This window comes from Mugil cephalus, chromosome 7 (assembly GCF_022458985.1).
Source record: "Mugil cephalus isolate CIBA_MC_2020 chromosome 7, CIBA_Mcephalus_1.1, whole genome shotgun sequence".
In the NCBI taxonomy this organism is placed as follows: Eukaryota; Metazoa; Chordata; class Actinopteri; order Mugiliformes; family Mugilidae; genus Mugil; species Mugil cephalus.
Window position 1 is genome coordinate 13716886 of NC_061776.1, and position 24960 is coordinate 13741845.

The 24960-nt window shown below is 44.2% G+C and overlaps 1 protein-coding gene across 3 annotated transcripts in view; it reads right to left on the reverse strand.

The window, feature by feature from the left end:
- Window positions 1-24960, reverse strand: part of agap3 (ArfGAP with GTPase domain, ankyrin repeat and PH domain 3) — a 114713-nt gene that overhangs the window by 8409 nt on the left and 81344 nt on the right. For all 3 annotated transcript variants that reach the window (XM_047588850.1, XM_047588851.1, XM_047588849.1), the window contains exons 12-16: window positions 24645-24794; window positions 18527-18682; window positions 7304-7458; window positions 6726-6816; window positions 5336-5558 (exon numbers count right to left, since the gene is read on the reverse strand). In XM_047588850.1, the coding sequence (XP_047444806.1) occupies window positions 5336-5558; window positions 6726-6816; window positions 7304-7458; window positions 18527-18682; window positions 24645-24794 (775 nt within the window). The remainder of the gene's footprint in view (window positions 1-5335; window positions 5559-6725; window positions 6817-7303; window positions 7459-18526; window positions 18683-24644; window positions 24795-24960) is intronic.

Below are 24960 nucleotides of genomic sequence, written 5' to 3' on the forward strand. Positions count from 1 at the left end.
ACACACACCCAGCAGAGTCCTCCCAAACTATCAAAGCTTCCCAAGCCCCTCCTACTCTTCCATGACCGTCCAAATACACTGTGGATACATCAAATAGACGCACTGAAGGGGAGAAATGGTGGCGGTGGGGTCTCCGGGTTTGACCAGCCTGAACAGACTTCACAGTGGGGGTGGGCGACTTGTATGGGACCAATTCCCATGCAGCCGGCAGCTTCACTTCCACAAACCGAGGGGAGGGAAGGAGCAGAGACCGGGCAAAAAAAAAAAAAAAAAAAAAAAGAGGGACAAGCAGCAGAAAAACAGAGAGGGGGCTGAGAGGGAAACGACAGGGATGGAAAAAAAAAAAAGCGCGCACAACGGGGAAAGAGAGCTGGGCCCCAAAGCATCAAAGGTTGCTAAGGGCGAGAAATGAAGGGGCAACACAGTAAAAGCCGAGGCAAAAAGTGCTAAATAAGGCCTCCCATGGTCCGGCGGGTTACAGTGTGGACACGGTATGCTCTGCTCAGAGAATAACAACTCCTGAAGAATTAAGACAAATATTTTTTCAAGTGGAATAGATGCCACTTTTTTTTTTCTTTCTTTCTTTCTTTCTTTCTTTCTTTGCCCCCCTCCTCCGACGAGTGTGGTCTAAATTTCTCGTTCTTCCAGTGAACAGATGACCACAATTCAAAAGGTTGTTGTGTGGAGCTCTATAGAGAGGCCGGCGCAGGAGAGAGCATCTGGGTGCTGTAGGCAGGCAGAGGGGATGAGTTGAATATATTGTGACATTAATGAGGTTGTCAGGCTCCTCATGATGGAGTGGCTGTGTTTTTGTGCCAGCAAGACTAACACCCTTAAATGTTCATGCTGTTAACCCCTGCTGAACCCTCGCCTCGCATACAAAGCGGAGGGGACGGCAGCGCATGCCCCGCTTGAAGCCCGCAGCCGGCTTCGTTTTTTTTTTTTTCTGTTCCAACGCCGCGTTTGGAGACTCGATCCGCTTTCGTTCAGGTAATCACACATGAGATACAGTATGATTTGGGGAAACTAACATTACGGGGCCGCTACAATCGCACGGTTAAGGATGATGGGGCAGTAATGGAGCCGCCCCTCCTCTATGTCCACCTGGCCCCGAAACCCGGTGGCATGTGGGCAATTAGCGACTGCGGTACCGCTTCTCCCACAAAGGAGTAATTACTGACCTGTGGGTTTCATTTAGAGAGCCAAAGCACGGGAGGACATGGGAAGACCCACTCGTTCATTTGTCTTAATTAATTACTCTCCCTCCAACGGGGGGCTCCTGGCAAGGCCGGCTATTCCAAATCTCTTCAGAGGTTTTCCTGCACTCCTAACCTGTGAGCGGCCCCCGTGAGCTTTTTTTTTTTTTCCTGCCTTTTGGGAACCACCGTGAAGGACAGGAGCAAATTTAGACAAATCCTTTCTCCCGTGGCCGCAGCACTGATTTCTATGAACACAAGAAACAGCTTGGGCGGAGGCGGGCGCCGCCGGAGCGAGAGGGGTTAAAAACAGGCAGCGGGGCCAGGTTTGGAGAGGTTAGCGGTGTGATTCATTTTTATTACCACGCAACCCCTGCAGGCGGCAGGAGTGGCAAATTATTTCTGAAACAAAGTGGAGGGCTCTCATCAGAGCTATTACCTGCCTGTGGCCGAGGGCGGCGCGGAGCCTACAGAGGGTGACAGTGAGAGGCCCACGTCAGTGAGGGATAGCCGTCCACATCCGTCCACGCTCCGGGACATCTTCCCCCAAATGAGAACTGGTGTCTGTGTGTGTGTGTGTGTGTTTCATCTTGTGTGTGTGTGTGAGATGAGACTGAAGTTAGCTGTTGGACCCTCTCCTGCAGTATCCGTCACAATAATCTGTAGCGTTTTCTATCACAAACGCGCCAAGCAATTAGAGGTGACGTGCAAAACACGGCGACTCCCAGGCGCTAATTAAAAGAACAACTCCCCTGCAATATGCTGACTGCGGAGATCAGCCGCAGCGCGCGGCTCCTGCAGATTTATTATCGCAAATTTAACCACAGCCCGGCCACATCATGCGCGCGGAGCCCTGGCGCTACTTTCTAAATGGATTAAAAACTCTTAATCGTGGGTTGCCTGGTTCTGGGTGACACGTTTGACGAGTGGCACCACTTCAATTCTCACCTTCTGGGAATGATGTGGAGCCAAAAGCTGCACAGGTGATTTTTAAAAAAAAAAACATTATTTGTGACTTAAAACTGAACACTGAACTGCACTTGATGCCTTGTCAGAAACCCCTCAGCACCTATTAGTGGTTTAACAACACTTATAAATGCACTGTTCATGAACAGAGAAATATAACCAGGAATTAATATTTTAACAAAACATTTAATACACATTCCTCCTAAAGACTGACTGAAAACGTTTTATATATGATTCCTTTTGTAGGTTTGTAGATCTAAAAACTGACCATTATGTGCATTTTAAATGACAGACTGAAGTGCGCCAACGCGACGTTTCGCAACTTCGAAATCTGAAATTTGCTCCTATTAATGGATCATAGTTGATGTACAAATGACAGGAAGTAAATTATAAATGCGTTAAAAGGGTGCCTCAATAGGAAGCGGTACCGTTCTTCTCTAAGGCGTTAAAACAGGTGATCAGCACACACGCACGCATGCATATAAACAAGCTTCCCATTATGACGCCCGCAGTCGTCGTCGTGATGTACGCCGGCGCGCGACAAATCTATACGTTGTGTTCTTTCGATCCGGAATATCATAAGCTAAACCAATCTTGTGGATGAACGCGTTTAAGTTAAATCTAAAAAATGCACGGGGCAAAACTAGTCTTGCAGGCGACATTCAATCAGACACCGAGCTGATATTCAGGTAGTTACTGAATCGTTTAGATTAGGTGTCACTAATGTTTAGTGGGAGTCAGGAGCCATACACCGCCTGCCTGGGTGCCATCACAAAGCTGCTGCATGTCACCAGTGTGACACAATTAAAATGCTCTCATTCGCATGTGCATCATTCACGTTAAGAGCAGCACGCCCAGAAATAAGTCCGAATTTACAGCAGAAGAACGGAATATGCAAAATAATTTGAGGTTTACCAGAGAAAGAGCAGCGTCCCTGATAACCAGTGGCCTTACGTGATATACACAAGTGCTGTTTTTTGTCTAAAGATTAGTTATCCCGCAAATGAGATTTATCGTTTGACAGTAAAAACTAATGGAGACGCTGCTGCGGGATAAGATCGGATTTTTTTTTTATTTATTTTTTTTTTTTTAGACAATGAATAACCTCCCCGCCTGAGGCGACGCGGGACGACTGACAGTGGTAGGGAGAGAAATCAACATCAATAATCTTTCATCAAGACCACAGCGGAGCACTTCAGCACGGATACCATTCAATAAACAACTGTAGGCCATCATTCAGTCCTGAACTGGCCGGAGAGCCGACGGACAGTAAAATTAGGACGCTAAAACCGAAAAACTGAGGGTTTGGTGCACGCTGAGCAAAGGGGATATTAAAGAAGTCGCGCACACTACCTAATTTTTCCACGGAGAAGACAGACTTATGTCGCCTTTTTATTGTAATGTTATAAATAGATAGTGTCATAACTGTAGCCATACATCAGTGTAACTATACCTTCACAGATACTAGGGGATGAAAAGTGAACAAAACATATCAAAAGTCTGTCTGTCCGACTGATAACAACAAACTACAAACTACAAACCATCACTCATTGGATTTAATGAGTAGTTTCTTAATAAATTTTTTTAAATGCAATTTCAAATGAATGGCTGTTTCTTCTGGTATGGAAATGCGCGAACAAGGCTTAAACGTGAAACACAATCTGTAAAATCTGTATTATCTGAAAGCTGGAATTATTCCTCGGAGTGTTTCCCTTTTGTAATCATCATCATGAACCGTTCTGCGGCACAAAATGTTAGAAAGTAAAGTTCCCAGAGACCAAAAAGCCATTTATATCCTTTGCATTGTTTTAGATACCAACACTAAAAACTATTTCACTTACAGGACTATGAATCGTATGTTAAATTTTAAAATCAGTCACTGTGCTCAAGTTAAAACTGTTTTTCTTAAATGTCTTAAATGATAAATGAATTATCATAACTGTGGGTGATTCATTGTATTAAATGATTCCTTATTCACACTGGCAGTAGGAATGTGAGCACCTTGTGGTTTGTGGTTATACGTGCATGACACTGTACACACTGAATCCTGTAGAATGTCTCAGCTTAAAATAAAAAAACAAGAAGTCTTTTAAATTTAAACCTAATCACGTATGAAGCAATATTATTATATTTTAGCCACAGACGTTGTGGCTGCAGCTATGCTTCCTACTGGTATATCACTTTCACTCCCCCCCCAACAAAGTTACAAAGCTGTGATGTTAAAATAGTCTAATGCTACCAGGGAAACCCTACAGACAGTCTTTGCCCTGACAGACAGAGCGATGACTCGGCCCCGTGTGATGGATATGTGACAGGGCAGCTTGGGGCCCGAGGGCCTTGCTCTTGGGGTGGGGTTTAGCCATAATGGTGCGCTTAATTACCTGCACAGCCACACAGCAGGTCATTAGTCAGACTGGGACGCTAGGTCTCACCTGTCACCACGAGATAAACAATCCTCCTACCAGATCTGGGTACCTCAGAGGAAAGGGAAGAGACACTTGCCGGGGTAAGGTTTGGTGACGCGGGTGCAGGGTGGAGAGATAAGAGATGCACAGTAAAATGACGTGAAGGACCCAAAAGTAAAAGGCAGCGTTTTTTGGTTTTTTTTTTGCGAAGAGCGACGAGGAAAAGCACCGCAGTCAAGTGCTTCATCGAACTCCCCTCTGCGCGTGCGAACATCCAGCTTCAGATGCGGTTTAGATTGTTAAGCCGTTTCTTGATTAACGCTTACAAGTGGCAAACTGGATGGATTTTGAGGCAAGTCACAGCATTTATCAGGCGAGCACGAAATGATGCCTTCCATGAATTATGGCTTTGAAGCCATTGAAAGGGACAGATGCGAAAGGGAGCAGATACCGTGTTGGAAATGTGGGACACTGTGAAGAGAGGGGGGCTATATTTCAGAGTATATGAGTCTGATACAACAGTGGCATTGTGATAAGTGCGCACAGGCTGATGCGCAGACATAAAATACAGTGGTTTTTGGCTCAATAGGCTGACATCCATCGACCCCTGGCGCTTCTTATGGAGCGTTTTGTGGAGCGAAGTGCCTGCGCTGAAATGTGGGTGGCTAATAAATGGCGGCTAATGGAGAGAAGACGGCGCCGCTTTCTCATTCCATAATCTCTGCACGCTTCATTAGGCGGCACCTTTATTTGCAGAGGGATGCTAACCTGGTGCTGTCGCTCCCCGGCTTGGTGTATCCCTCCAGAGCGCCCTCCCACACGCTGTTGGCCATCGCGTTACCGATGGCCGTCATCACCATGCTCAGCTCCACCGGCCAGTCATCCAGGTCCAGAGAGCGCACGCGAGACAGGTGGGTGCCCAGGTTCCTGTGGATGCCCGAACACTCGATGCACATCAAGGCGCCAAGGTTCAAACTGGCCCAGTCCGGGTCTGCGTGGCGGAAAAGAAAATGTTAAGACGCTTCGGCCTGAAATTGGCCTGAAAACCATCATGTTCATCTCCATAAGATTTGTAAATTGAATATATTACGATACGGTTCCATTATAAGTAGCTAAATACTGACCAGTTAGAGGGAAATACACTGTGAAAGCATCAAAACAACCGTGCGTATCACATTCTACTGGTTATTGCCATATCTAAACTAACTAAATATTAAATCCATTTTTTTCCTCCTCACTGGTGAAAATGCACAAGTTGGCTTATGTTCCGTGAAGAAATCAAACATCTTTTCTTCTTCTTCTTCCACGAACACTGAAACGCCACTGATTGCACGAGACGCAGATCGCTCGCAGCAGCGCAAACAGTAACAAAGGAGAAACGAATCATGCCTATTATTTAATGTATTGAATATTGAATGAGGAAGGAACCGTTGCTGCAGGAAAATGGTGGCGAAGCTCGATGTATTTGTAAAAGGATCGGATAAGATTGAGCGACAAATATCTTTTGGATCTGGCATGTAAAACATGAAAGACCGTGTCTGTGTTTCTGTCATGTAGTTTCATAATACTGATTCAGTATTTGTTGTGACAGCGCAAATGTTCAAGTAAGGCCGTAAACCCCAGAGCGACACATCAACATATTTAAATTTGTTAGCTGGATATTCACTTGAGTAAAACCATTTAGCCAATAGACTTTTAGTTACTTTACGGTTATTTATTTTGCACAGGGGCAGGGTTTTTGTAATGTCCTGCAAATCTACTCCACCTAGTGTAGGTACACTGGGTCGATCCTGTAGTTTTTTTTGCACTTAAAATAGTTGCAAGATTGAATTTAAGTGTTAAATTAAATGTCACGGTGGAAAATTAAAATAATAAATGATACAAATATAATATTAAACAAGCTGGATAGGCCAATATGTGTTTGAATGTTTCAAAAATGAAAGGCCATAGAACTCTTTCAGTTTATTAAAAGCAGCCACTGTGGAAGCTGTATGTTTTAGTAAATTAATGGATGTGACTGCATGTCTTTAACTTATCACCTAATGTATTTAAACCTCTAATGAGGGGTTTCTTTTTTCTGAAATGCTGAACTGCAAACACATGCGGGGAGGAGTTTGCAACTACACGACGGTTTCCAACTACAGGACGTTATACTCACTGGGTGCGTCGCAGTCCACACAGAAGCTGTTCCCCCTCACATTCCGTATGGACTGAATGGCCATCGCATCACTTTGGCTGCCTAACCGAGACTGGGAGAAATGAAGGAGAGAAATAAGTCAACGGGAACTAATTATTTCAGTGGGGAGTAAGAGAAGGCAAACAATTACAGCTGGACTCAAATCATAGACAACCAGGCTGGAGGAGCGGGAGGGAGGAAGGTTTTTCAAAGTCTTGGGAAAAAGACTGAGGCAGAGAAAATATGAATATGAAAATGAGGCCGTGTCTCCCCAGCATGCTGACACAAGCCGTGTTCTATCTCTGATGTCTGTCAGTTCTAATAAGAGATCCCCCACACTGCGGTGCACCTGTCTGACAACCTCCCACATGTGACAGCTTGAAGAGGGTGAGGAGGGGTGGAGGAGGGCGAGGGCACAATAAATGTTGGGGGGAAAAAAAGAGGAATGTAAATGAAGCAGCGGAACTGTAGGATGGTGGCGGCAGGCGCTTTGATTAGGCGATAATTTCCCGTCCCGTCCAGTTCTTCGCACATTTCTTATCTTCCCTGACCTACTGTACCTTGTTCTTTATGCTCTCGCAGGACTGCAGGCTGGCGAAGATCTGGCTCTCTATTGCTTGGACCCACAGCTCCCTCTCCTCGTATGTGGACGCCTCAAAGTTCCAGGTCTGACCCGTCAACGACACGATGATGAACTCGAAGGAATCCTCTTGCTCTGGAAAACAAAAAGGAAACCACAACTTGGGACTAAGTCCAGAAGACAAGGGGCTACGTTTGCATATCTAGTATCTTGCTGCACAGAAGGGATACAGTGTTTGTGCACAGGTTTTAGTGGATGCATGCATTGGCTTCTTGGTGCTTCACGGCTATGAAGTGGAACCTGTCACCAGATTGAAGGGCAGGACGCCAGTTTGAGTGACTCTTCAAGTTAGTGGTGCAGTTAAGTGATTGAGGCCCATGCATGCACAAATTCACCGCAGAATGGGCTTTAACTCTGCATACTGAAATTACTTCTGGTACTGTCTGAAATTTGTCATTTTTAGCATCTGGGCACAGACAAACCCTTAAAATACAATGCGAACTTCCAGCTAGCAACATTATTGTTAACCCTTTTTAATCAAGGTTAGGGGTTTAGGGGTTAGGGTTAGGGGTCAGCTAACCCTAACCCTTAATTAAAAGGGTTAGGGTTAGCTGTCACTTGGTCTTGATAAGCCCTAACCCCTAAACCCCCTAACCTTAATCCAGACAGACAGACAGAGAAGTCAAAAGGTATGAATGAGGGAGACAACATGCAACAAAGGTCCCAAGGTAGAGTCAGTTATTCATAGGGCATCGATAGGATTTTACTGATACCGATGCCATTATCGATACTGCTTATCGATTCGATTCTTTATTGATTCTCTTATCAATTCCTCCTGTGAATTATCGGTTCAGAAAAAGCAGTTGTTTGAGGTTTTGTGTAAACAACAGCAATTTTATTGAGTTTCTACACAAGAGATACGAGCTTGTGTGAGAAAACAAATAGGAAATTGGTCACTGGATCCTCACTAGCACTACTCTGCCGAGACTTGAGGATAGCTGCACTCGTTGACCGGGGAACACATGGCTCTTTCGGTATTTAATGCCGTGTGTCGTCCACAAATGCTCTAGCTGCATAAGTTGCACACTGCGCTGTTATAGTCCCTTTCGGTGAAGTGAAGCCACTTTGGACCGTATCAGCCTCACCGCCATTGCATCTTCCTTGTCGTCACGTGATGCTAATGACGTGCTTCGACTAAAGATTCTTCTTCTTCCCGCTGTTTTATGACGGTCGGCAAACAACTTTTAGGTGCATGTAAAGGGGATGTAAAGATTCGGCACAAAAAGTAATGATATCGATGAACTGAACCAGTTGGAACCGATTCTTTAAAAGACCCAGTTGTCTATGCCCAACCCTAGTTATTTATCAAGTCATTTGAAAGAGTCAAAATAATATGCAGCTTTGTGGAGGGCAACTTGAGACAAAGATGGAACTGCATGAGTTCAAAACGCTGAAAACACTAAATTACTAGTATTCCTGGAAACGCGAGCACAAACAAACCAGCCTGGCATCCCCCAGACAGATGTGAAAACACAAATAAATCCTGTGGGTACTATTAACTAGTATGGACAAACCACCACTGTCGAAACTAGCAAAAGAGATATGCTGGTTCCTAAAGCAGGCTCTATATTATACGGGTAAACGGTTATGACTGGCCCCCGCCGCTTTAAATTTGTTGAAGGCCAAGCGAACAGTATGACCTTCCGTACTGTCTGTGTATTGGCTTTTTGTCGGTGCTAAACGAGGGCTGCATGGAAGTGCCGTGAGTGCTACAGGGCAGTGACCAGACTATGTATCCTGGAGTTGTGACCTGCACTCTTACCACCAATGAATCACCAGAAACGGCTGCTACTGTTTACCGTTGAATTCACTAGAGTGCCACCCGTTCTGTAGAGACTCTATGCTCACTTTATATACAAGTAACCAAGCTTCTCTGGCTCCAACATCCGTGCTCACTGCATTTGAGTTCTTGGTCTAAATAAGTTACATTGCATGAACACTAAATGATGCTTCATTAGCGGTGGTAAGAGAGAGACTTCTGTTTAGACATCAGCGTGTGACAAATTAACTCATTTGACACTCACTTGCAACTTTTCTGGCAAGACCTACTTTTGTCGGCTTTGGCCTCGACAGCACTTAACCGCAGCAATCCCGGAGAAACATAATTTGGCCTACGTGACTGCTCACACGAACCGAAATAGCCTTTGATAAGACTTAAAGTACTACTGCATCGTCTCATGTGGGCTATATATGTGTGACCACAGCAGAATCTCCGGTGCCGTTAAAGTACACACTGCATTCAGTTTTTTTTGTTCAGGAATCTAATAACCGTGACCTGCCACTGTATTCAAACCTTAACCTGTTACAGAGATTGTTATTTTGGATGTCCTGGCATAGGTGACGGGTGTTAGTCACGGGATGTTTTTAGGGATGTTTCTCTTAAATGAAAGCCTCTGTTTTAGGTGAAGGTGATTTAATTTGAGACGTTATTTCAGGAAAATCTATTTAATGATGTTAGAGCACGATAATCTTACAACAGAACCCTCAGTACACATCGAACCTGGCAAGATTATGGTTTCAGAAACCAAGTGCTAAACCCATTTAGCACTTGCACTAGCACAACTAAAAAAAAAAAAAAAAACCTACCTTTTTATAATCCTTCATCCTTAAATCTCTAAATGGTATCACTCTGTCTATATAACGCAAAAGCTTCAAACTGGGTTTAAACGTAGTGAATCAGTGCCTTTTTTTCCACATCATCCATTCTTCGCGTTTAACTAAGATTTATGAAAATGTCACCTGTCGTCTTCAGAGGAGAGGTCTGACACGACATATGTTCCAACACATGCTGCAATGCCTCCGCTGTTCAGAAGCAATTCATTAACTCCGTACTGTACAATGTGGCTCGTGTAACGTCTCTGGTCTCTGCACATGCTCCAGCTCATAGCCAAATGATTTGTAATTACCTAATTATGTCTATGCAAATAGTCATCTCATTTGCATAAACCATGTTTTGAGGACTGGAGGCAAATAGACATAAGAGGGATGGGTTTTTTTCTTCCCCCCTTTCTTTTTTCCTTTCGGTGATCCACTATGTCCTGAAAATAGTTCTGCACATGAGCTACTCGTGTTTATTACCCAAGGTGTTGATGCCATTCATCATTAAAAGAAGTTTGCATTGCCCTAATTATATTTTGACTTTTACTACGATCCGTCCTGACATTTGACGGAGGTGTTCACTATTAAAACCAGCTCCGTATGAGTTGTGAAATTGCAGCAGTCTCGTGATGTTAAGACCGTAACGGCAATCATTTAATCAAACAAAATTACTACACTTTATATTTATAATCAATTCACCCTCCTTGCTGTGAGACACGGCCCTGTGCTGTTAAATGACAGATGTCTGATGGACGCCACTAATGTAGCAATACCCAGCGCCGCGGCGGAGGCCCACCTCTTCGGGGGGAAAGCAATAATCCAATTAGCTCGACACCGACTTCAATTATCTGATTTAGTTTGTGGAATCGACTCCAGGTCACAGAGAATCAATAAAGACTTGGAAGCCTCTTTATTTAGACTCGCAGAGAAAAAGTCTGTACGTGGGTGTGACATTTTGAAGCACGGGCGGGATCACGATATAAACATTTGACACTGCAGTAAAAGAAAAAATATTAAAAGCAAACAAATTTGAGCTGCTCTGCGCACAAACAATAGAAATCAATGTTTTTTTTTTTTGTTTTTTTTATCCGATATAGCTTCAGGTACAGTAAGTAATGCATTTGATGAGAATTTGCGATCTCACATGTTGTTGTACTTGTGTTTTCATCTTTTTAAAAACCTGAACAAAGCTAATTATTCTGTTGGCTGCCCAGGCAATAAATTGGAGGCATTAAAACACTTTCATTATGGAGATTAAAAAAGCAACGGATGGCTGGCTTCTTAAACTGATGAGTGTACAAGGGAAAACAAATCTAATTCTCCATGCATAGTAATGCACATGTGAAGCGCGCTACAGCCGGCGAAGAAACACTGGAGCATGTTCTGCAGGAAGCGTTTGTGCGCCGTCGCCGCATGCCGGGCCCCTTCGCGCCGACTTTACTTATGAATGGCGCCAACAATGTGGCAGTCGGGCTCCATGTGAGCGGAGGCCAGACAGTAAATCTGTGCATGAACGATGTGTCAAAGGTATCGCTGCTATCTCACAAGAACCTGCCATGATGAGCTTGTAAAAGAGCCATTAGTGCGTCCGTTATTACTCAATTGTTGCAGCCCGGCGCGTGGCCAGCGGAGGAACGATCACCTTGTCACATTAACGCAAGCATTAACCTCCTGACCATATCTATCCGCGAGTCCACGATCAACAAGTTCTTGCCAATTAGGAATAAATTAACAAAGCGCTGCCAGTGGGCGGACAGGCAAGAACACAATTTAAAGCCAACGGAGGCGCCAACTGTGAGGAACGAGCAAAATATGATTTTCCTTAATTAACATGGCATAATAAAAAGGAAATTAGAGCGTAATGGCCACGGAGCTGCAAAGAGGAAGGAACAGATTAAGACACACATCTTGGTCCAACATTTACATGGATCATAAAACTGGTCGGGAGCCACTCAGTTACAGATGTTGCTCATCTGCTACTTGATGTCTTCCTGCAGCAACGCAACAGCACAACAATTGTCCCTTCGAAATGCGGGAGTAGATGGTAAATAGGTAATGGTAAATAATTTTTTCTTGGCCGCATATTCATTGGTACTTGAGCATTTTACATTTTCTACTTCTACTTTGGTGCATTGTATTTTTAACAGTATGTTTTGCAAGTTAAGACTTCACAAACAAAATACAAGGTAATTTTATTAAATACTGTTCATATATTAAACTGGAAGCTTTGGGCTAACGAGCATAAAGAGTCAAATTAAGATTTACATGTTCATCAGCAACATGATAAATACATAGTATACAGAAGTAGCTATTTACCTGAATAGTTCAATACAGCCTCTTAACAGGTTGGGATACTTCCTGTATGCGTTTCCTTTTTTTGTGCTTCTACCTCATTACACTACAAGAGTAAACAGTGTACTTTTAATTTCATTATGTTGTAGTGTCTGTATAAACTTACAGCTGATCTTTTTATTATTATTATTAGTAACTTCACCATGAACTTCTCACATAATTTCATTTAAATAAAAGTTGTTAAATAAAATAAACTGTTAATATGTATACATATATATACACATGATGGTAGTTATCATTTGGCCCTATAGAACCACTGGACTAAACTGCACATATAGGAACCAGCAACTGCACCTTATATAATTGTAAAAAGCTTATGTTAGGCATCAGTATTACTAATTATTTTGATACATTAGGTGCATTGAGATGATATTACTTGTTAACTATGTAGCATTTTGAATTAAAGACTAGTTTTAATGATTTTTTATTTATTTATTTTTATATTGTTGTTCTGGAATCGTTACATATTCCAACTAAAGAATTTCCTCCATCGCTGGCCAACTCTCAGTGCGGGTATTTTCTTGACCTAAAAATCAAACTGGGACCTGACAGAGAAGAGGGTGACCCGAGGACAGTGATTCCTCTATTGCTGTGCGCGAGCAGCAGATGCACTGCCGAGGACCTGTGGACCAGATTAGCACCTCGGGGGGTTTTTGGCGTTGAACCCAGATGCGCTGCCTATAAGGTGGACTGCGCCGCGGCTCCTGTTCTGCCTAAGCCCCTCAAAGATCTCTGGAGACCGGTGTGACGAACCCTTTGGAAGGCCTTAGCAAACAGCTCTTCACCTTGAGAACTCCTCCTTTTTTTTCTTTTTTTTTCCCCCTTTCATCCGTTTGTGTGAACGCTTGACTGAAATGATGAGTGCGGAGGTACACAAGGTGAGCTATTGTTTTGGTGCGCGGGGTGCGTTGTGTTGTGTCGTATGCATGCATCAGGCAGTCACTTAAAGAAGTGCTTGCCGTTCCCGTGAATTAACGAGCAGTTGGGAAGAACAGGCCAAGGCGGTGCCATCTGTAAATGTCACAGGCACTGCTTGCTCATTTTACACATCATTAAAGCCAATATTCCTAACCTGTATCAGAGCAATCAGGAGCAGGCCATTACTGCGACAGGGGCCCCAGGGGAACCACGACCAAACTCAGAAAGAAAAGAGCAGCGAGGAAAAGAGGGAGAGAGAGCGCACACTCCTTATCTCTCCCTCTCGCGCGCACGCGCGCACACGCTTCTCCGCACACTTTCACGTGCGCACACAAAGAAACAAGGAGCGCACCTTCCTTACGATAAACAAACACATGAAATCAGCACCAGTACCACCACCCTAATAGCTGGTGCATTTAACAACAGAGCCGAATGAAAACAGGGCCAATTATACATGTATCTGTGGGCAGTGTGTATAGAGCCCAAATGAGAATCTTGTTATTCCTTTCCCTCCATACTGTGGCGCTCAGAAAGCTAAGCCATTACAAGAGTGGAGGCTCCAGGGACAGCTTTCGGAAATGAGAGCGAGTCGGGGAGTGACAAAACAAAGTATTGAGATAAACACCCACCATTAGCACAGGCAGTTAAACCTCCATTTCCTAATCCTCAGCTGGACTCCAGAGGATATTAACCCTTAGTTTACTAAGGTGCAGGACAATAGGGTACTGGATTGAGGTGGCTGGCTCTCGATGTAAACTTATTAATATTGACCGGCTGCTTTTCCTCTCATCGTGTAAACCTGGTGACTAACTAGTGATGTGAAACACAGTCGACGGCCGGAAACCTGAGACCATCTCATCAAAGTTTGAAAATCAACAGCCAAAGAGGAAGCTGACAAATGACGCCGACAGTGCTGTGGATGCAGTTAAATCACGTCTCTGCCTTTAAGCCGGTTGTTTCAGAAGTGAAGGAGGCGTGTCGCCTGCACTTCAGAAATCACTTTTAAGAATACAAAATGGCTATGAAGAAGAAGATTGCTTATTGTACAAATGGATTTTTTTTTCTCTGCATTTAACCAATCTGTTTGTGTACGACACATACACATGAGGTAGCGAGTGGGCTGTGCATTTGCTGGGGAACGCCTCGCTTTAGGGCACTTCAGCCATGAACGGCACATTGGCTCCACCCACTAACATTTCTTCCTATCTGTCTAGGTATCCAAAATTTATTTATGTATTTATTGAATATCTTCTTTTGTCATTGATTCCTGTGGATCCACGTTTATTTGTTGTTATGGTGATAAACTGGTTTGTTCTTCAGCTGCTTCTTATTCACATATTTACACAAACCTTTGCTTCAACCACGTTCAGGTTTTTTTAAGTAAAACCATTTACGACGGCCGACAGTTTTCCTGTAGAGCCAAAGTAGCAGTATACTCATATTGGATGTACGTCATTGTGTTGATCAAACTGGTGCAGGTCCCCCTTTCTCCCCCTTTAAAAGCGGCAGATACCGTTTTCCATAAACATAAAAATGATCCCCGCGTCCCCCTGGAACCGCTGAGGAAACTGAGCTGAGTGCTTTCACTTTAAATTAAATCTATTCAAATGTAACATGAACCTACTTGATAATTTAAGCTGGTTATTTAATTTCTAGTCTTTTTATCTAGTCTAATTTCTTCTAGTAAATTGCAATTTGTGAAATAGAGTGAGCTGAATCAAGTCCTGCCCCGTCACAAACCAATTCTTTACAAACCACGTGAGATCAAAATAGCTTTTATTCTAGGAGTTTTTGGGCCTTTTAGTGTCTGTTGTAGTTTTTAGTAAAGACTACCCCTTTTGAAGGCCTTTGTCTTCTAATTATGACATAATTATCAATGATTGTAATTATGGTGTTACCTGATTTAATCTTTTGCTTTGATCTTTTTTACCAAGGATTCAGCAGATTACACTCCCAGCTAAAAATAAAAACCTGCTTTTTAGCCTACATTTGTTCGTTTACATTGTGGAAATGATATGTGTGCAGAATTTGCTGTTGTTACGCACTATTGAAGTGAACAACAAGTATCACTTGGGAAAGCTCTAAATCTTCCTTTATAATGACTTCCAAGCAGTTTAATGGATGATTACTTGCAGCAGACATTGCTAGATGTGACCAAGTCAAGACTGATTTTGGCACCACAGCAAACTTTACACTGATTTTAGATGTAAACACATTTTCACCTTATCTCCTTTTTACCTCCCTGAAAACATATTGAATATAGCCCATTTTTTTGTGGATGGAAACTGCAATTTTACTCAAACAACTAAGAGAAGAAAAATAGCTCAACATTTGGCAATGTTGGGGTTTCATTAGTCTACTGTATTACATAGGTCTCCCTTGTGCCTCCAAAACAGTTGTGACTCATCAGAGGATGGATGTGGGTCTTCTGAGGGTGTCATGTGGTGTCTGGTAACAGTATGTTGTTAGTGGGGGGGTCTTTGGGTCCTATGGGTTGAGTGGAGGGGCCTCTGTGGATCAGGCTTGTTCCTCGGTCAGTTTGAGATCTAGTGAATTTGGAGGCCAGGTCAATGCCTTGTGCTGTTTTTCATCTTTTTTTTAGTTGTTCCTAAAGCTTCATCCTGCTGGGGATGGCTGCTGCCATCAAGGAGTGTCATTGCTATGGGGTGGGGGTGTCTGGTTTGGTCTAGGTGGATGGTACATGTCTAAGGTAACATCCATATGAATGCCAGGTCCTAAGGTTTCCTGGAAGAACATTGTATTGTCACAAGATGATCAATGTTACTTCTCCTGTCAGTGTAATGTTGTCAGTGTAATGTTCTCCTGTCAGTGTAATGTTGTGGCAGATCGGTGTAGATTTTTGTAACTTACAGGATCAGGACTTCATGTTGTGTTTCTTGAAAGAGAAAGAATAAATCATAACTGTAACATGCAACACATTCTTCTTTTTTTGTTACAGTGTGCTATTACGCTAATGCCGTCTATTACGCTAACGCCAGTGACCTTACTCAGAATAAACGTCTTCCTCCACAGACCCGGAAGCATCACCAAGGAGCTCCTCATCACAAGCTCCCTCCCTCCCTCCCTACACCTCCCTGCCTCCCTACACCTCCCTTTCTGCTCAGATTGGACAAGCTAAACCCCACAAAACAATGAGCATTTGATACACTTTCTTTAAAAGAGAAATACATTAATGATGCTCCCTGACAGTCCGCATTAATCAGAAGGGGGCTCCCCCTGAACACAACTCTTTATCGGCCATCGATTTTCCAGTGGGTTTATGGCGAGCGACACACCGAGAGAGCTCGTCGGCGGGCGGCTGCTGGGAAACACATTACGGGGCTGTCAGTTGTCTCGCCATGCATCCTGCATCATTCTTTAAGCACATGAGAAGTTCATTACACCACACAGCTCTGACAGTGCATAGGATATTAGGGACTGTGTCCCTTCTGCATATCCTTGGAGGAAGTCTGGTAGAGCAGATAGAACGGAAAATCTACGCTTTATTTTTAGCCTTTTACAAATAATTTAAACAGATTTAAAGCGAGGGAAGCTTTACAACGGGAAGATTAAGCCTATTTGAACGTTTATTCTAAACTGCAATCTCCAATTGAACTTTTTAGAATCATAATAACGAACTTGAGGTTGTAGAATAAATCTAGATTTTTTTTCCTACTTCAGCGGCCGCATAGAAGAGTCTTGATAAATACTGTATTGGAAAATGATGTTGCAGCAACAGTTTCTCCGGGCTCCCCTGTTCATCCTACACGTCCTGTGTTGACCAAAATGATTTCTCACCTTAAGACGCTCGCGCCGTTTTGATTTATGACTCTTCACAACTACTAAAATTCAATTTCAGCCTGCATTGCATGCCTCTGATTACCCCGTAAATGAGATAAACTGATAGCAATTTATTCAAGGATCCCACCTTTCCTCTCTTCCTTCTTCACTCCCTCTCCCTTTCCCCTCTTTCGCTCTCTCCTGTTCTTTTAACTCACGCCCCAGACTTGGGTGAATCCAATATTTAAGGGATACGTCTGTATTCCGGAGCGTTCAGCAGAACAGACAAGCTGATGCTAATAGAAAACCTCGCCGAGAAATATGAGAGAGATAGAAAACAATGTGCATGTTTGATGATGTGAGGAGCATTCCGAATCTGCCTCCTCTGGCCTGATTACTCTTAGACTTCCTCCTCGCAGGAAGCACAGGAGAGCAAACGTATGTGGGAACGTACATTGATGAGATCCGAAAGACGTCAAATAAAACTGATACGCCGTCAGAATATAAAAGAAGGACGCGCGATCCGACCGGGATCAGACGCACTGCGAAGCACTCGGGGCTGAACGCGGCTACCGCGGCCGATGTCACCACATGCTCCGAGAGCACCACTCATCTCGCACCACTTATCTCCCCGCGATGCTGACGACGTTCCCTCCACACAACAATGTGGTCAGCGGACCCATTCAGACTTTAAAGAGGAGCTGTCAGAGACCGTGATATAAAAGTATAATGATTATAAATGCTAAGCCCCATTTAGGAGGCGTCAATGCCATTGTTGTTGTTATCCAGCGTATCAATCTTGTTGATTGATCATCCCGCTCGGGTGACATCAGTTTTATGGCCTCTGAAATGCGTCTCAGTGTTTTCACAATGCCATCCAATTAGGGCACTCCATTCATCATTGGGCTGAAGAATCATTATTAATTGGGTGGAGAGCCGACTGCCACTCCCCTGCTGAGAAGGGCCACATTCACTATTCATGCTACAACAGTAAAATAAGGAAATTTAAAAAAAAAAAAAAAAAAAGGAGGACTGTGCAGGGGGCCACATGGAGACAGAAAATCACACACCTTTATGTGCCCCACAGCAGCTCAGTCAGAATATTGAAGATTACATGCTCTTTCACTAAATAAGTGAGCATCAACTTTACGACTACAATATAAATATAAATATAAATATAAAAAAAAGTAAATACATGTGAAATTACTCCACTTCCAAGGACATCTTGAGGTCAGTGGTTAAAATCAGACCCACCTGCCTCTGTGTACATGTACAGACTAATCACGTGTGTACGTTAGACTTTGCATAATAAAGTGCGCAGACTATATTTCCATATTTCGCACTTGGTTTGGAAAAAACAAACTCGACAACAGCAGGTGAACGTTCAACCGGCACATTTCTTTCTCTTTTTGGTGCTGAACTTTTTATCATTTCAAAAACTAATGTGGCGTCGTCATTTATTGCATTTTATTTCTTCCCCCCTCACCCCCCGTACCTTCATTGCCCGCAGATAAACCGTCTGGCTTTGTGATGCCCGTGCTCTTTTTCCGCCTGTGTTTCTTGCGGTTGGCGTGCGGCGAGGGAGGCGGCTCAAGTTTGGGGCTGGTCGCGCTTCCAATGCTGGATGTTGTGGGATCACCCATTCCATTGGCTGGAAAAAGGAAAAAACAAGAACAAAACAGAGATAAAACAGTCGTTATAAAGGGTTTTCAAATGTATCCCATTTTAATTTAAATTTCCAGCTGTGATTAATCCTCTGTTCTCGTTGAGGACAAAAACACACCATGAGAAAATACAGGTGATTCAGGCGCTTCATGAATCTCTCTTCATTAACTCCACACATTCTTTAAATGCACTCGTCTTGTCACTGCTTGAAAAGTATATAGCGAGTTTTAGCTAGTAGCTAGCTGTGGAAACGTGAAGAAAACTTTACTAGAAATTTCTCTTAGAGGAAATGTGCATATGCGTGTGCAATATATATACATGTATCTTGGATTTGACATGTGGAGATGTGTATAATATAATATAATATATTGTGACTTTATAACTATCTGAGGGGGAAATTTAGGGGAAACTCTGAAGAAAGCTAAGAAAGCTAAGGGGATCTGGGTCGTTATTTATTTATTTGTTTGTTTTTGCTACGATGAGGTTATAAACTGCAGGAAAAGGACGTAACGTGTCCAGTTTAAGTATTAAAAATAACTCGATGAAGAAGAATTCGCTCCGTGGGATCGCGTTGCCTCATAAAAAATTGCGCAAATTATTCTTCCAGTCCTGTCGAACATCGAGAAAAGAACTTTAAAACAAAATGCAACCCGTAAGCGGAGTGTAAATCTGAAGAGAGTGGTCTGAAATATGGTCAACTTCTTCTTTTCAACACACATAAAAAGTTAGAAAATGCACATATGAATCCCTAACATTAATAATGAATGACATTATTGAAAGTGTTGTGGAAAGTAAAGGCAGACTTGTCACAGTCGTAATAATGTGTCCGCAGTCGGAAGAAGAGTTGAAAACGACTTTGAGTGCTCCAAAAGTAACTGTGCAGGTCTGGCTTCAGACGGGGTGAAGGACAGGTATGGGGGCCATCAGTGAACAAATGGTTACCTAAGTTAGCCCGCGGCCAAGCTCTCTATATGACTGTCTGAGAGTGACAGGGGGCTAAGAGCCGGCTTTGTTTCTTGTAAGCGATTTTATAAATGTGATATTAACCTGTGCTACCGTTGGGCAAAGGGATGGGAGGGATGGGACGATCGGAGGGGGTTGTCAGCTTGCCATCTTTCTGATTTCCTGACATTTGACATCACTTTCCCTTCTTTCCCCCTCCGGATGCCATTATGAATCTGGGAGCGGGGGCCAGGGGCCTGAGGGGGAAGCAGGGAGGGAGGGAGGGAGGGCCAGAAGATGGGCCCCATATTGCTCTCTTCTTACCACCCTGTGTGGTGCTGGCAGCCTCCTCCATTGTCTCCCATCAAAAGCTCATTGTAGTGTGGCAAACTCCATTCATTTCCCTGTGCACCGTCCCAGCCCCAGGGGTGGAGTGCAGGAGGACAAGGGGCTCAGGGATTATTGCTGTTGTCGTTGCCAGTTGCACATGCTATAATGTGCGGCAGTGTGCCATTAGCCAGTGTACAACATTAGGCCTAATTCGGTCATTACCTTTAGGGAGATGGGGCTGTCTTGGAGGAGTAAGATGGGCTCAGCGGGGGATTGAAGATGCTTACATGGGGGGGGAGCAGATCCAGAGGGCCGGGGGATACGCCGTTTGAGTGTGGGCAAAATATAGGAGACAACACCTGAGACACACATCATTATGTCTGTCCTCGACTTAGAGATTAATCTTGGGTTGGAGTTAATGTATACAAACAAGGACGTCATTACTGGGGAAACGTGGAAACAACAAATCCATTACAACTAATTTGTTTGCTGGAAAAAAAAAAAAAAAAATAGTCCATCCTTAAAAATCATATTTCAGCACAAATAGCTGCGTGATGAATAACGGTATTGATCGCGCGCCGTCCTGGCGTTGGTGCACGTGCTGGAGCACATACATCGAGCTCTCTGGTGTTTTGAATGGCAGCACGCAGCCACACATGTAGCAGCTCCTAGTCGAGGCGTCTGTTTCAATTTCCCTGCTCTCTTACAACAGCCCCCCTGAGACGAGTCATTAGCTGGCTCAGACAGCTGGGGGCACAGGGGTCCTCCATGTGCCCCCCCCCCCACTCCCTCCCTCACTCCCTCCCTCCCCCGTCCCCCTCCCACCCTCTGCTTCCTCCTCCCTCTCCATACCAACGTCTGTCCCGCCAGCACAGCTCCGTATGGCGGGGCAGGAAGGCTCGAGCTCCAACCTGCCTCCGACGTGACAGCCAGCATTTGTTTAATGTCGCTTGAGGTTAAAGGGGAGGGCTGCCCCCTCGGGGGGCCCCAACCGTGTCATAAACACCTCTAATTATCAATTTCTGCCCCTAATGTTGTGGAAAATGACCTCGGCCCCGCTCATTCTACACCTGAAACATACACGGGGTGACGCGCCTCCCTTTGTTCGCACCCATTAGGCTTTAACACAAGCCTGCGACGTGACGCGCACGGGCAGGAAACGGGTTCCGAGCGACGAAAAAGTCAACGCACCTGACGGATTCATATAGGAGTCTCTCGCTTTGAAGCGCTAACCTATGCGTGTGCGGCGAATTAAATTTCCTAAGTTGAGAATTATGAAGTCGAAACTGGATCGACTCTGCAAGCGGAGAATTCACCGTGGCGTTATTAGCGAGCTGTTAGCGTGTATGAGGGCCATCAGGACCAAGCTGGGTAATGAAGCACACTGGAGACCAGAAGTCTCTTTACCACTCAGCTCAGATAACCTGAGCAGCAGAATAGGTATCAGCCTAACCTGTGATTACTGTGTATTACACTCCCACCACGGAGATGACGGTTTAAACATGCTTCAGGTTGAAGGCTGTGGGTGAGACAAAGAGGGCGCTGCTAACAGCTTTTTACCAGTGCCACATTGGGAATGAATGGGAATGAAAATGGGTAAGAGAGCGAGTGGCGCGCGCGAGGGTTGTGAGGGGGGAGGGGGGAGGGGGGTACGGGGGCGGGGGCGGTGAAGAGAGCGCAGGGGGGAGTCATTTCATTGTTATTCAAGAGGCTCTGGGTAAGGAGCACTATGATTCCGCCAGGCCCCTTGACATGGCAGCCCTGCCTGTCCTCAATCAAAGCCAACGGCTGCAATTAATGGCAAAAATTAGAAACAATCACCGCCTCCCCCTTATTATCCTCAATTAGAGCGTACTAATCAAGGCCTGATCGCGCTCTGCTGCTCTCTCCAAACTAAATGTCAAACTTCATTACGGCCCGGCGTAGAAATCAAACGCCCCACATGCTATCACCCTCGCATCAGGAGGCCAAGGTATGAAACACAGTGCCACGGGGAAAAGGCTATCTGTGCATCAAGTACCTGTGTGCTGATGTGGCAAACATGGAGGGAGGAAAAAAAAAAAGCGCTCGCACATAAATAAATTACCGCCGATCAGAAGTGAGGGGCAATGCTAAATTCTAGGAGAACGGAGGGGAAAAAGTGAGTTATGCAAACTTTACATTGATATATATTTAACATAAAAATAAGCTTTATTAATATACTAGAAGGATAGTTTTAAAACTCATCAGGTATGAGGAAAAATAAATATTCTGTTAATATTGACGGCTAATTAACTGGCAAACTGTTTTTATCCGTAACATGTGAGAAAATAGAAAAGAAAACAGTCAATTCAAATAATAAACGTAAAAATATTTGCTTAGATAATTACTGAAATTAATTGGCAACAATTTTGAACATCGATTACAATCAAAATCATTTAAATTTTTTAATTTTTTTTTATGTTGATGGAATAAAAGATGATTTGACAAAACGTCAAATCTCCTAAGTTCATTCTGAGGAAATCCCATACTATGACGCCGTGGCATAAATTTGATGACTTAATCATTTTTTTTATATTAAGAAAAAATTAAATAATGTGAAACTAATTATTAAAACAACAGTGAACTCTGATCTTTCGTCTTTCCGGTTGTGACAGCACTGACACTTTGACCAGGTCTTAAGTCACCGTCATCACTGAGCCCTTTGCCTCCGTCACATGAGCCGCCTGCTTTTAATTCAGGCTCAAAGATTGAGGTGTACGGAGGCGAGCGGGACCTAAACAAGCATCCGCCGCATTAAGGATGGGTGTCTTTATGAATGCAAGCGATGGGAAAAGAAAAAAAAAAAAAATTGGGCCGGGATTTAATCAAAAAATCTGCGCTCAATATTCAAGAGATGTTGCTACCTCTGCTCCTGCTCCTTGCTCAATGGCTTTACAAATGAGGGCATTCTTTAAATAATATGGAAATGGTTACCTAAGATGCATTCATTCGCCTGCGAATCATCAATCTGCTGTTTTTGCATCCCAGAATCACATTTTATGTTAACCTGCAACCTTCACCAAGGATAATGGAGTGATTGGGCTCGGTTCAAGTCAATTCGAATGGCAAAACATGAGCACCCTTCACCGCGGAACACCCTCTATTGATTATTGAAGACACATTAGGATGAAAAATAAGAGGGCCGCGTTTCAATCAAGTTCATGTTTTCTGATAGGGGAAGCCGCACATGCATTCCAGCCGCTTTAATTCAGGGTCCTTAATTGCGACGAGACGTAAAAGACAAGAGATCCAGCCAAAAGTTTTCAAGCTGAAAAAGACTTGCGTATACATTACAATCCGTTAACTGTCTGCGCCGACTATGCACTGATTACTTCTCCACTCGCAACGCAATCTATCATTTGACACAACTGTTTCTACTATTATTTTCAGCTCATTTGCCACATTCGAGCTCATTTGTGGTTACCTTAAGAAGTAGCATGAAAATAATTGAAGGAAACAAAATAATGGAGCAAATTGTGGATCTGGTTTACTTGAAGACTGGATGCTGGTTAATGAGCTATGCTGATATAGAGGGGCTTTTCAGTTTACCAAACATGAAAATAGGAAATTCTTGCTTCCTCGATTCCGCATCGCGATGTTTAGGAAGTCCTATTTGTCCTCTGCAGTTCGGCCGCTCACGAACATCCGCTGCGAAGCACACACACACACACCTCTACATACACACATTATAATACAGACGCAAACACGCTCTGTGGAAAAAGCTCACATACAAACAGCCCCGCAGAAAAAGAAAAAAACAAAAAAAAAAAAAAAAACAGCGAGAACACATACACAACAACAACACGCACACATTCGCGCTCATTTATTTGAGGACCCCACGAATCTGAGTAATTCTGCTTTGGGCATGCTGCTGATGGGAGACGGGGGTAGGGGGTGATGGAAGTGCCTGCGTCCAGGCAGAATTGATCGTTTGGCAGCTCCAAATGAGAGACAGGCTTGTCTGCGGAACCACGAGGGCCGTGCAGTTGGACTCCAGCAGCGCTCGTAAAGTGCGCTCTTTAAACTGCCGGGGCCCCTGGGAGCCCATGGGGAGGGGGGGAGCCGCCGCCGCGCTAATGAGAACTACCAGAGTGCAAACATGCATGGAAATGACTGTTATTCTGTTGATGTGCATTTAAGTGCTTTTTTACTGCCAACCACAAAGAGAGGGAAATAACTGGTGATGAATGGTACCCCCGAAAAGCATTCATTTTCCTCTTCGGAAGAAAAGAGAGGAAAACAGAGGAGGGGGGGGGGGGAGGGGGGAGGCGGAGAGTAAGATGGAAGGTAAAGACAGGACGGTTGGAGGGGAGGAGGGGGGCAGACGTGGTGAATATATTATCTGACTTCACTCCGGTGCGGTGACAGGGCGCGATGTGACAAGGCGGCAGTAAGCGGAGATGCATCAGAGGCGGCGGCGGCGGAAAGTTAACCTTCGCCGCTCCTCTCCTCTGAGCACGCCGCTCCTCTCCAAGATGCAGCAGCCGAAAAGGTCACAGCGATCACGGCTCTGATCACCTAATTATGAAAATGAGGCCTGGCCCACCTGTATAAGTGACTATAGCGCACACCTCCACATCAAATCCCCTCAGTTTGTGTTTTTTTTTTGTGTGTGTGTGTGTGAATTTTGAAGGGTTGAGGGTTGAGGGGCTTACGGGCTCCGCTGCTTGTACTGGTGTTGATGGCTTCATTCCACTGGTCGGCGCTGGACACGGAGAAGGAGCGCTGGTGCATGCCCTCCTTGCTGCCGCCGAACAGCGACCCGCCCGTCTGGAGGGACGTGCTGCTGTTGGAGTGAGGCGCGCCTGCAAAATAAATCACAAGAAGACCCAAGGAAAATTACCACTCATTTCCTATACACGCTCCGTACAGCCGTTTAAATTCCTCATTTAGTCGTGCAAGATTGTTTTCTTCAAACTCACAAAAAAAAAGTCTCTAAAGAAGTGATAATTGAGTTTTTAGGTTAGTTTC